This window comes from Heterocephalus glaber, unplaced genomic scaffold (genome assembly GCF_053883595.1).
Source record: "Heterocephalus glaber isolate CG9 unplaced genomic scaffold, H.glaber_assembly_v1.0 deba00001097, whole genome shotgun sequence".
NCBI lineage: Eukaryota > Metazoa > Chordata > Mammalia > Rodentia > Bathyergidae > Heterocephalus > Heterocephalus glaber.
In genome coordinates, this window is record NW_028258191.1 from 4,926,653 (window position 1) to 4,940,843 (window position 14,191).

General features: G+C 34.3%; 1 protein-coding gene across 12 annotated transcripts in view; it reads left to right on the forward strand.

The window, feature by feature from the left end:
• Orc4 (origin recognition complex subunit 4) overlaps positions 1-14,191 on the forward strand; it is an 87,065-nt gene that overhangs the window by 37,800 nt on the left and 35,074 nt on the right. For all 12 annotated transcript variants that reach the window (XM_087210040.1, XM_087210036.1, XM_087210038.1 and 9 more), the window contains 2 exons: positions 9,588-9,663; positions 10,087-10,172. In XM_087210040.1, coding sequence (XP_087066166.1) covers positions 9,588-9,663; positions 10,087-10,172 — 162 coding nt within the window. The remainder of the gene's footprint in view (positions 1-9,587; positions 9,664-10,086; positions 10,173-14,191) is intronic.

Consider the following 14,191-nt stretch of genomic DNA (forward strand, 5'->3'; position numbering starts at 1 on the left):
AGCATAGTGGGATTATAGACATGTACTGTCAGCCCTGTCTCATTTTACTTTTGTTTTGTGGGGAAATGTGAGGGACAGGCTTTTCTTTTTTGCCTTTATAAATTTTTAGTCTGTATAGATTAGGTTGCATGATCATAAAAATCAAATTTCAGTAGCTTAGTGTAACAAAAATTTATTGTTGCTCTTAATTCTGTGCTCATTATAGAGCAACAAAGGGGTGTGGCCCTTTGTAATCACTTGAGAAACTTTAGAGGTTATCTCATCTTCTTCTGCAGGTATCTCAATGGAAGGAAGGGAGAGGGTGAGGCATAGGCATGCTCTTAAAACTTTCCGCCTAGCAGTGATCAGAGCACATCTCATAGTTTCCCTGGATAGAGTAAGAGCAAGGAAGTGCATTCCTACTAAGGAATTTAGAAGGGAAGTGAATCAAAAGTATTTGGTGAATGTCACAGGTAGTTAATTTGTTTTATGTTTACATGTGACTTTTTTTTCCCTATCTGGACAGTAGATTTTTTTTATCTTAGAAATATGAAAATTTCCAGGTCTCTTAAGTATTGGTCATAAAGACTGATACTATATGAACTTTCTTAGTATGAATTTATATCTTCTCTAAAGATTATCTCTTTTTCCCATTTTTCATTATTTTATCTTTGAGAGAAATATTATATAAGCGTTTAAAGAACATTTTTAGTTGAAGAATTCATCAAAAAACTCCATTGTGATACTGTTAATGAGATCTGAGAGATCAGTACAATACAGAGATATTATTCCATGGTTAGCTGTGCATCTTGAAGCAAAATATTAGAAGTTGAATCTCAATGAGTTTGTAAGTAATGAACTTCATTTTCATTACTTCATTCAGAATTCAAAACTTTACTTTTAAAGTTTATCCCTAAAGACATGCAGAAAATTCAGGAAAAAAAAATTCAAGTACATACAAATGAGTAAATCTCATTGTGTTACTAAATTGGCTGAGACAAATCTATTCATAATAGAAAAATTGAGCAGGTGTATAGATTGTTCCCATATAATCCTCCCTCCAACAGGTATAGTTTATTATTAACATCTTGCCTTAGTGTTTTAACTTTCTTACAGTGAAGTAATATCAATACATTATTGTTAACTGAAGTCCATACTTTAAGGTTCACGCTTTGTGTTACACAGTTTTATGGGTTTGATAATGTTATTTATACACCATTACAGTGTCATACAAAATGATTTTGCTGCTCTAAAAATCCTCTGTGCTTCACTTATTCATTCATCCTGAATCCCTGGCAACCACTGATACTTGTGTAGTCTCCATGGTTTTGCCTTTTCCAAAGTGTCTTATGTCTTATGCCCATTTTTCAATTTGGTGGTTTTCTTTTTTTTACATATTTTAAGAGTTCTACGTTTATGATTTTCAGCTGTGTTTTTAAAATATTTTCTCCACTCTAGCTTATTTTTTCATTTTATTAAAAGTGTCTTCGAAGGAGACACTTTTAACAAAAATCCAATTTGTTAATTTTTCTTTCATGGATCATGGTTTTGGTGCTGTATACAGTTTCATCACCAAACCTCAGGTCAGCTAGCTTTTTTTTTTTCTTATATTCTAGAAGTTTTAAATATTGCATTTTACATTTAAATGTAAGATTTAGTTTCAGTTAATTTTTGTAGAAGGCTTATTTCCTTTTTTCCATTTGATTGTTCAGTTGGAGGAAAAATCTTTTTTTCCTTGAATTGCTTTTGCTTGTTTGTCAAAAATCATTTGACTTTGTGTGTGTGTGACTATTTCTGAGCTCTCTTTCTACCCCCTTGATTTATTTGATCTATTTGGGTGATTGTTATCTATATCACATTGTCTTAGTTATTGTAACTTTAGAGTAGTAACTCTTGAGGTATTTCACCTTTCCATGTTAACTTTAGAATCAATATCCACAAAATACTTGAGTGTCTTTCTACTGAATTGCTGAGATTTTTGTGTTGACTCTGAAGAAGAACTGACATTCATGAACATGGAATATTTATATTTATCAGAGTTTTATAATATTCACCATATAAATCTTATATATGTTTTGTTAGGTTTTTAACAACATATTATTAGTGCTAGTATGAATCATGCTGTGTTTTAAATTTCATGCTCCAATGACATTTGAAATGTTGCTAGTATATTGGCCAACAATTGATTTTGGGTATTAGCTTCTGTCTTGCAACTCTGCTGTATGTAATTGCTTGTCCCCAATACATGAGTTTTTTGGCCATTCTTTGAGATTTTAGGACAATTATATTTTCCTTTAAACAAAGGACTATTCTAATTCTTCCTTTCCTACCTTGATAACATTTCCTTTTCTTGTTTTGTTGCCTTATTCATAGGCCACGTATGATTTGATCATAAGATGATACCTTACGTACTCTCTTAATAGCAATTGAGGTCTATCTTAACTAATAAATAATACCCTTTTATTTTTTTAATATTTTCTTCTTCTCCATTTTCTTTTGTTTTGTTTTGTTTTTTTCCCCATTAACTTTATTGGTACATTTTAGGTATACAATACAGTTACATTCATCATTGGGATCTTGTACCATTACATGAGTCTCTTGGTTCTTATTTTTTTTCCCCTTCCCTTGCCCTCCCTTCACCCCCTCCACCCTTCCCTATTTGCAGAGACCTTGTTTCCATTTTTTTTCCTCTTCTCATATTTTTTCCTTTCCCTTTTTTCCCTTCCCCTACCCCTCCCAATTCCCCTGCTCTTTTAGACCTTTTCTTCCTGTTACACAACATCAGTTATACATTTTTTAAATTACAATATTAAGATCTAGGAGACATTACCACAGATTTTACAGAATTTAAAATGATATAGAAAGCATATTACAAAAATATTTTTTGAAATAAATTTAACAACTTCTGAGAAGTACCTTGGAAGACAAATTAATGAAACTAACTCTGGAAGAAATATAAAATTTGAATAGCACCTATTAAAGAAAGTATATTCCTAGCTTGAAAACCTACCTATATGACGACAGCAGGCTCATAAATATTTTAACTGATAAATTATATCAAACGATTAAAGCAGAAAAAAGGAACACTTCTCCCCTCATTTTAGGAAATCAACATTGTGCTAATCCCAAAACTGGATAAAGATAATAGAAGAGAAAAGTATGAACATAGATAGAAATTTGTTTAACAAAACAAACTCTTAGAAGTCAGATCTGGCAGTATGTAGTAAGTGGTTTTGTTATAGGGATGGCAGTGTTGGTTCAGCATTGGAAGATCCACCCCCCCAAAAGTCATCATTTTAACAGAGGAAAGGAGAAAGCCATATGATCCTGTCACTAGTTGGAGAAAAAGTATTGGACTAAATTCCACAGCTGTTCATGGTAAAAGCTATCAGGAGACTAGAAGTAGAACAGAACCTTCTCAACAGATCAAAGACATGTACTCCATACTTCCAACAAAAACTCCTTGTATGAATGGAGACGATACAATGCTTTCTCCCTAAAGTGGGGAACAAGGGCATATATGCTTACTCTTCATCTGTCCATTAGACTTTGAAACATAGGTCTAAACCAAAATAGTCTGACAATAAAATGACACAACTAGGATAGGATTGGCAAGGTAGAAGCAAAATCTTTGTATGTAGATGAAATGATCATCTACAGAGAAAATACTAAGAAATCTCTGGGAGCCCCTAGAACTTGTACTTGAATTTAGCAGGATTAGAAAACGCAAGGTATATATAAAAACTCAGGTCTGTGTATACTTGCTATAAATGAAGAACTGGATATTGAAATTTAAAAGTTATGTAGGAGTACGAAGGACCCAGAAAAGCCAAAAACAAAAACAGTGTTGGAAGACGTTTAGCACCCAATTTTAAGACTTCTTCTAAAGCTACAGTAATCAAGGCAATGTTGGTGTAAGGAAAGACATATAGATCATTTGAATAAAACAGAGAATCTAGAAATAGAACCACACGTATGTGGTCCACTGAGTTTTGAAAGATTATTTAACATTAGCATTTTATAGAATATAAACTCGATTCAAGAGCCGAGGAAGAGATAGTGTCTTCAGCAAACGGCACTAGGACACCTGGTATCCGTATATAAAAAATTAACCTCAACCCTTTTTTTCCATACATGAAAATAACTTGAAGGGATCTATGAACCTAAATAAGAAAGCCTAAAAGTATAAAACTTTAAGAAAAAATTATAAGGGAAAATATTTATGAATTCAGGGTAGGCAAGAACTACCTAGGATACAAAAACCATGATGTATAAAAGAAAAAAAATTGATGAGATTCCATCAAAATTTAGAACTTTAAATGACATCATTAAAATGAAAAGTAGTCCTTAAATAGACCATATTTACAATGCATATAACCTATGAGCAGAATATATAAAGAATTCTTAGAGCTCATTAATAGACAACCCAATTAAAATGTAGACATAAGAAGATGATAAATAGCCAGTATAGCACAAGGAATGGTGTGTAATTCTAGAATCAGAAAAATACTAATCAGTACAATAATAAAATTGAATTATACACTCATTAGGGAGATGAAGTCAAAAGTTTTAAAAGCCTTGTCATGACTTTTTCTTTTTGTTGGATTCTCCCCCTTTGCGTTTAATTTGTCACGCCCAATGGATTCATTCTGCTGGGTTTCCTGGGGTTGTGATCCTCATTGTCTTTTCCTAGGGTATTGTCTAAACCTCTTTGGAGTGCCAGTTTGCTATTCATGAGGTTCCTGAGCTGCTCTTTATCATGAAAGCATCTTATTTCTCCATCAATTTTGAAAGATAGTTTTGCAGGGTCCATCAATCTGGGTTGGAGGCTGTTTTCCTTTAGGGCTTGAAATACATCAGTCCAAGCTCTTCTTGCCTTGAGGCTTTGGATTGAGAAGTCTGCTGTGATTCTGATGGGCTTTCCTTTGTATGTGATTTGGTTTTTTTCTCTCACTGCTTGTAGAATTTTATTCTTCTGTTGGATTTCTGGAATCCTAACTATTATATGCTTATGTGTAGTTTTTTTTGATCAAGGCTATTTGGAGTCCTATATGCCTCATTTATCGGTATGTCAAGTTCTTTTCCCCTCCTTGGAAAGTTTTCTGACATCACTTCTGTGAACAGTTTTTTTTAATGTCATCTGCACTCTCTCTTCTTTCTTCATTGACTCCAAACAGTCTTATGTTATTCTTCTTTGCATCGTCTAGCAGCTGCTGGATTGATTTCTCATGTTCCCTTACAATTTTAAAGCAATTTTTCTTTTCTTCCTCACTAATTGCAATCTTATCTTCTATATGTGAAATTCAATCCTCACATTGGTTCATTCTGCTGCACAGACTTTCGATGGAGTTTTTAATCTCTTGGAAATCTGTTTGTATCTGTTTTATGGCTTGCATTTGTTTCCTATGTTGGGATTCCATCATGTTCCTCAGATCCTCTTTTTTTATCTGTGTCCTCTCTCGATTTATTAATCATGTCTTGCACCATGAGCAAAATCTTTGCTGTTATCTGTGTAATTATTTCTGATTTCATTTTTCCCAGATCCTCTTTTGTTGCCAGTTCAGAGAGTCCAGGTGGTTGAGTATCAGAGTGTTCCATCTCGTTTCCCTTTGGGGTTGCTGGAGGTGATCTGGAAGTCTGTTTTTGAGGCTTGTTTGTGTGTCTTCTCATTTCCACGGGGGGAGGGGGTCTTCTGGTGCCCATGCGGCTCAATTTCTGTGCCCTAGGAGCTTGGAATGGCAACAGGGGAGCTTCCTTCCAGGTGCTGGGACCGGTTGAGCTTCACTGCCCTAGGAGCCTGGGATGGAGGTGGGGAGCTTCCTTCTGGGTGCTGGAACCTGCTGAGCTTCTCTGCCCTAGGAGCCTGGGATGGAGGTGGGGAGCTTCCTTTCGGGTGCTGGGACCAGCTGAGCTTCACTGCCCTAGGAGCCTGGGATGGACGTAGGGAGCTTCCTTCTGGGTGCTGTGACCAGCTCACCTTCTTGGCCCTAGGAGCCTGGGATGGCAGCGGGGGAGCTTCCTTCCAGGTGCTGGGATTGGCTGAGCTTCACTACCCTAGGAGCCTGGGATGGAGGCAGGGAGCTTCTTTCTGGGTCTCTTCTTGTCCTTTTTTAGAATTAAATTATCCAAGTATTGAACCTTTTTACTCGTTTCTGTGTCTATCTTTTTTAAAATCTTTTTTCTTCCTATCCCTCAGTATTCTACCACATAATGAGTATGATTTACTTTACTGTCAGTTGTATTGTTTGCTCCTAATTTGATACTGCATTTTAGTTTTCTGTCATGCATTCATTAGTTTTAGTTTTAAACTGGCTTAAATAACCCATAATATTTCTTTCATAAAATACATACTTTTAATAGTAATTAATCTTTTTAATTAGCTTTGTATTATTCCCTTTCTTGTTATAGTGTCTTTTTGTACATTCCTATGTTGGTTGGATTCTGTGTCCTCAAGTTGAAAGGAGATACTAAAAGCATAGTATTTATCAGTTAATAAAATGGACATATTGTTCTTGGTCATGGTGACAGTTTATCTGATGGTTATTAAAACTGAAACTATGTTTTCATTCTATGAAGTCATTTATCTAGTAGGACTTAACTAAACTCTGAAGGAGTCCACTACCTGTTATTCTGTTTTTGTAATTTATTCATGTTCTTGCTGTACTCCAGTATTGAGAGATTGAAGAAATGAGGTGCACTGACTTCCGGCACTTCTATAATTTGTGTATAGAGAAGTATTCTGTGATATGAAAAGTGTTGAACAAATTTTTAGATACAGCTTATTCTTAGACATCTCAATAGTACTGTATGTAAAATCAGATTAAAAATAGGATTACAGTATATTTTAAAGGCTGTGTTTGTCCAAAGTACCTTAAATACAAATATGCAAGAACAACAGTTCATCAAAAAGGATAGCAGATAGTGTGGTTTATGTTGCAAACATTTAAAAACATAGATGTGGGGCCAGAGATTTAGCTCAGTGGCACCGTGCCTGCCTCACAAGCGCAGGGTCCTGAATTCAATCCTCGGTACCAAAAAACAAATAAAATAGCTGTGGCTCTAATTGATGATTGAGCCCTAGAAAATATTCATCTACATATGTTGGGAGAAATTCTACATAATTTTTTGGGAAAATCATTTCAAATTAAATTATGATTAAGCCTAGTTTTCCTGCTTACATGTTGGCTATGGCATCTCGAGACATAACTCCATTTTTGCCTCCAGTGACAGCTATAATCTCAATGGTCCTGTGATGCTGTGATGCTCCATGGCAGGATTACATCAGCCGAAGACATCGTGGGGTGGGACAAATTCCTAATCAGCATAAATTCTTTGAACCAGGATCTTCATCTGTATAAGTCCTTTATTATTCTAGGATTAGGATTATCTCCACTGCCCTCTAAGTCATCTGTTACTCCAGATGTACCAAATAAAGGTGTGGCAAGCTATAGGGGTCTTTTCTCTTTGCTGCCCAGAGCAGCATTGATCAAGCCCAAAGCTCATCTTCTCTAAGTCTCATTTCCTTTCTTTATTAATTAATTCTCCTTGTGCTGTTGTGGCTCACAGGAGACTAGGACTCACTGCAGGAGTTCTGGTAACTTCCCCTTTCCCTGCCCACTACATACATAGAATTTACTATAGATGAACCTACTAGATGGTTAAATAAGATATTTCTTTTAGTGTTATATTGATGAATCTTGTGTTTATTATACTATTTGAAAATAGTAATCAGTGATGAGCATAAAAGTCCTTGGATGTTGATAGGTCCAAGAGAATTATCCTGGTATATTGGTAAAATTAATTTTTAGAACATGGAAAGTACTTAACCAAATTGGTTATGTTGGTTATTATAACATTAATAACGTTAATTTTTTTGTTACTGTATAATGTAAAGTATTTGAAAAGATACATCGTATCCATGAAAAAATTGACTTAAAATATGCAGTTGATTACCTAACCACAGAATAAATTTTAGCAATATGCATGTTGGAACTAAAATAATTATTTAAAGATATATTTCCTAATATATTTAGTTTATCATTTCTGGCCATACACAAAACACATTATAACAGTATTCTGCAAATACAGGCAAATAATAAGTTGGAGTTTAAGTTTAGTGGAAAGAATCCTATAGCATATGTAAAATGAAGTATTATTAATACATGTATTACATTTTGTAAAGGATTTAAAATGTTTTGGAATAGCTCATCCAAATATAAAATAATTTATGGATTAAAACAAAATCAGAGTCAAGGAAAATACTGTATAAGTAAAATGCAAGAGAGGAGGGGAAGAACACAATAGAGTACTAAGAAAAGCATGCTGAAAAGAATATTTTGTAGTATCAAGTTTGTATCCAGTAGGGATGTGCACTTGTAATGGGGTCTAACCTGATCCGAGGAAAATACCATGTTGCCACATTGTTTCAGGGTCACTTAGTATGACAGTTGTTAACTTGAGATTTTTTCCATTTTAAGAGGACTTAGATTGTGATCTGAAGTAGAATTTTTTGTGCTTTAAAAACCATACAGACATAACAGGAATAGTGGATATGTTTCATATCCTTTTGTCAAACCTAACAATTTAAAATGAGGTTGAATTTTGCTTTCTTTTGCACAAAATTGATGTAGTCACAAATAGCAGTAGCATATTAAAGTGCAAATAGTATTTTACTCTTAAAAAGAGCTTACCAGTTATCTCATTGCCTTTGTTAAATAATGCTTTTTGTCCTCACTAAATTTTGATATCATCTATACTAATATATTTGTATATTCAGGCTCTTTCTAGACCATTTATTTTGTGAGAGCACTTTTATTCTGATATTAGAATGAATAATTCTTAAGCATTCCTCCTTCAAAAGGTTTTTAAATTTTCTTCTGCTCTTTTTCAAATTTTAACAAGATGTATACCATGGTAATAATAGATGCATATATTGTAATAGAGTGACAGTATGCTGCATCAGAAACAATGTTAATACTGTGGCATAGATAATAAAAATGTGAAGCAGTATAATCAAACAACTTATGATGATATAACACTTTCTGAGTAGAGCTATATATTTTAGTATTATTGTGAATTAGTAGCAATCATTTTTTATTGCATCCTCTAAGTTTCTTTAATAATGGCTTTGTGTACTTAGCAACTTGTAGGATATCTCCTTTTTCAGTTTAACTTCTTGATGTTTCTGTCATTTTCATGATACCATACAACGTAATTCTGTATTGCCTAGGAATTGCTCTAATGAGGGGTAGACTTGACTACCATTTAGCGCTCTACTGATCTATATTTTTCAGTAGTTTTAACTGATTTTAATGATATTTGTCAGTATATGTTAGATAAAATGTACTAAGACATGAAGTTCTTAAGGAACTATAGTTGAGAGTGATATATTTGGGTAGATGATTAGAAGTGTGTGTTATTTGTGGCTCTAGTACCTTTAAGAATAGACAGACATAAGATGTTCTAGTTAAACTTTTTATCTGTAAACTATTTGAAAATTTATTGAGAAAGTTTTATATTCTGATCTTACAACTCGTAGTTTTATAAAGAATAGGGACTTTTCATCTTTCCCTGTATTTAAATATTTTATAAACTTTGTATTTATTTAGTTAATAAATCATGCTTTAAAAGAACTCATGGAAATAGAAGAAGTGAGTGAAAATATTTTACAAGTTTATCTAAATGGTAAGTATGTCATAATTTTGCCATCAGAAGTGCTATAAACCTCATATGGTTTTTATATTGTAAAAATACTCATTTGAATATTTTAAATCTGTACAAATAATTACATTATTAAAACTAGATCTATGTTTTAACAGGCTGTAATTTAGCACACCATACATAATATTTTTAGAAATTGAAAAAGAGAAATATTTAAGTACTCTGCTGTTTGCTTTTGTCTACGTAGTACTGTCTCCAAAGAAGTCTGTTGTTTTGACTCTATTGAATGTCCTTATTGATGTTTTTTTAAAAAGAAGTGATGTGAACTATGATTTTGATTGTTTCCTTTTAATTATATTTTAAAAGCATTAGAAAATAAATTTGAGTGGAAAATAACCGTGTCAAATGCATATTTAATTAAATACTTTCAAATGGGCTGTATTTCAGGACTCCTGCAGATCAATGATAAAATTGCTCTGAAGGAAATCACAAGGCAGTTACATCTGGAAAATGTAGTGGGAGATAAAGTTTTTGTAAGTATCATTTCAGTTACTTTAGTAAATAAGCTTCAAAGTAAAGTCTGTTTAGTAGAGATATTTTCATTTCTGGAAGTTTAGAGGAAGGGGTCACAGATTCAAAATTAGAATAAGCATCTTGTCATAAAAACGTAATGTATTAAGATAACATTTAGATATTAAACTTTTAATATTTGGATTTTATAGTCGCTTAATTAGCTTAATACTAATTATAAAATAATAAATCCAGGTTTGTATAAGTATTCAGAGTTTATTCCTTTATAAAATAAATTAACAGTTCTCTGTTAAATGATAGTCTATTTCTAGTATTCTGAGACTTGTGTAGCATGGGCATAATAGAAAAATGCTGAATTTGAAGTTATATTAGTGGGGTTGCCTTTGCCTTCCTACCTTAGACTCCCTGTTGATCTTTGGCTAGTGTCTCTGAATTTCAGATTCTTAATGTGTTAAGTGGGTGTTATTTGTTTATCCATACTTCAGACAATCATTCTGCAGAAAAAAATGAACAATATCTTTTATTTAGAATAAAACAAATATTTTCCTGGATGATAATGTGCAGTACCAACATCAGTGATCTCTTGCTATTATGTTCTCAGAAATTTATCCACAGCTCACTATCACATAGCTTTCAGTCTCAGCACAGTGAACATCATTAACTTAATGGAATTTGAAGTCTTTTGAAACTTTCATTAAATTTTTAAACTGGCCCCTACTATGTAAGGTTTCAGAAAATAGTATTAATTTGTGTCCTCATTTTCATTGTAAAACTGCTGGTCATACTGCTTAAGCAGTTGGAAGGGGGTATACATTCCAAGTTTATTTTTCTGGTCACAGGTGATTTACATTGTGCTGTCACTCTAATCTCCTAAGTATGCACTCTCTGCTGCAGTTGATAGAACCACAGTTATAGAAGCCTCAAAGCATTTCAGAATTGTCTTTTATTAATTATTTTAAAAATATTCAGCCAACCAGTTGCTAACCTTGCGAATTTTGCAAGACTTTGAAGGCAAGTTCTGAATGCCAGTTCTTTATTTTGTATTAAATTCTTTTATTGGTACATTGTAGGTATACGACACAATTACATTTCTCATTGGGAATTGTACCTTTACATAATGCATCTTGGTTCTTATTTTTTCCCCATTCCTAGCCCTCCCTTCACACCCTCCACCCTTCCCTATTTACAAAGACTTTATTTCCATTTTTTCCATTTCTCATCATTTTTCCTTTCCCTTCTTTCCTTTCCCCTGCCCCTCCCACTACCCCTACCCCTTTGGACCTTTTCTTCCTATTTTACATTATCGATTATTCATTCTAATCATTGGTACATTTTAGGTATACAATATAATGACATTCATCATTGGAAATTTGCACCTTTACATATTCTCTCTTGGTTCTTATTTGTCACCCTTGCCAAGCCCTCCCTTCAACCCCTTCATTCCTCCCTATTTACAAAGATTTTGTTCCTAGTTTTCCATTTTCTCATATTAATCCCATTCCCTTCTATCCTTTCCCCAGCCCTCCCACTTCCTTCCGCTTTGCCTGTTTTCTTCCTATTTCACATTACCTATTATACATTTAGTCCTTATTTACACTTTCGGTTTCTCACACCAGAGAAACTATTCGGTATTTACACATGTGTGTCTTATTTATTTTACTTAAGAGTATTGCCTCAGTGTGCATCCACTTAGCTATAAATGTCTCTAATTTCTCATTTTTTATGGCTGAGGAGTACTCCATTTTATAAAAAAACCACATTTTCTTTATCCAGTCTCCAGTTGATGGGCATTTGGGCTGTTTCCAAGTTTTAGCTAACACAAACTGCTGCTATGAACATGGGTGCACATATATCACTGTGGTATGATTCTTTTAATTCTTTGGGGAAGATCCCCAGCAGTGGAATAGCGGGGTCAAATGGGACTTCCAGTCCTAGTTCTTTGAGGTATCTCCATACTGATTTCCACAGTGGTTGGACCAGTCTACACTCCCACCACCAGTGGAGTAGGGTTCCTCTTTCCCCAAAACCCCCTCCAGCATTGGTTATTGGTTGATTTCATGATAGCAGCCATTCTTTCTGGAGTGAAGTGGAATCTCAGCGTTGTTTTCATTTGCATCTCTCAAATGACTAGTGATGTTGAACATTTTTTCATGTATTTATTTGCTATTTCTACTTCTTTGAGAAATATCTGTTCATTTCAGATGCCCATTTTTTGATTGGGCCTTTAAATTTGGGAGGTCTGATCTTTTTAAGTTCTTTATAGATTTGAGATAGTAGACCTTTGTCTGAGGAAGAGCAGGTGAAGATTTTTTCCCCACATTGTGGGTTGTCTCTTCACTCTGCTGGTGGTTTCTCTTGCTGTGCAGAAGCTTTTCAATAAGAAGAGATCCCACTTGTTGATTGTTTGTGCTAGTTCATGGGCAGCTGAGGTTTTGTTCATAAAATCTTTTCCTACACCGATGTCTTCAAGGGTTCTACCTAACCTCTGTTCCAACTGGTTCAGAGTTTCTATTTTAATATTTAGATCTTTAATCCATTTTGATTTTAGTTTAGTACATAGTGAGAGATATAGGTCTAGTTTTAATCTTCAGCAAGTTGAAGCCCAAGTTTTCCAGCACCATTTATTAAAGAGGCTATCTTTCCTCCAGTGAGGGTGTTTGGCTCCTTTGTCGAAGATGAGATGGATGAGTGTGTCTGGCGTTGTTTCTGCATTTCTAATCTGTTCCACTGGTCCTCAAGTCTGTTTCTTTGCCAGTATCATGCTGTTTTTATCACAGTAGCTTTGTAGTAGAGTTGCAGGTTGGGGATTGTGATACCCCCTGCCATGTCTCTGTTACCTAGAATTGCTTTTGCTATTCTGGATCTCTTCTTGTTCCAAATGAACTTTTGGATTGTTTTCTCAAGGTCCATGAAGTATTATCCTGGGCTCGCAATTGGGATTGCATTAAATCTATATAGCAGTTTTAGAAGTATGGCCATTTTCACCATATTAATCCTTCCTACCCAGGAGCAGGGAATGTCTGTCCATTTTCTGATATCATCTTCAATCTCTCTTTTCAGAGTGCCATAGTTTTCAGAGAAGAGGTCTTTGATTTCTTTCGTTAGGATGATTCCTAGGTATTTCAGTTTTTTGGATGCTATTGTGAAAGGAATTATTTGCCCTATTTCTCTCTCAGTGAGTCTGTCATTCGTGTAGAGGAAAGCTATTGATTTTTGTGTGTTGACCTTGTAACCAGCTACTTGACTGAATTTGGTTATTAAGTGTAGAAGACTTTTGGTGGAGTTCTTGGGGTCTTCTATATAGAGTATCATGTCATCTGCAAATAATGACAATTTGACTTCTTCATTTCCTATCTTTATTTCTTTTATTTCTTTCTCTTGTCTAATTGCCATGGCTAATGTTTCCAGAACTATATTGAACAAGAGTGGTGATAGTGGACATCCTTGTCTTGTTCCTGATTTGAGTGTGAAGGATTTCAGTTTTTGACCATTTAGTATGATATTGGCTGTTGGTTTTTCATAGATGGCTTCTATCAGTTTGAGGTAGAGACCATCTATTCCAATTTTTTGTAGGGTTTTGATCATAAATGCATGTTGGATTTTGTCAAATGCTTTTTCTCCATCTATGGAGATAATCATATGGTTTTTGTCCTTGGCTCTATTGATATAGTGTATTACATTAATTGATTTTCGTATGTTGAACCATCCCTGCATCCCTGGGATGAATTCCACTTGATCAGGGTGTATGATCTTCATGATGATCTTCTGCATTCTATTTGCCATTATCTTATTAAGGATTCTTGCATCTATGTTCATTAGTGAGATTGGCCTGTAGTTCTCTTTTTCAGTTGGGTCTTTCTCTGCTTTGGGGATCAAGGTGATGCTTGCTTCCAGGAATGAATTTGGGAGTATTGCTTCCCTTTCAATTTCATTGAAGAGTTTAAACAGTAGTGGCAGCAGTTCCTCTCTAAATGTCTTGTAGTATTCAGCAGTGAAACCATCAGGGCCCGGGCTTTTCTTA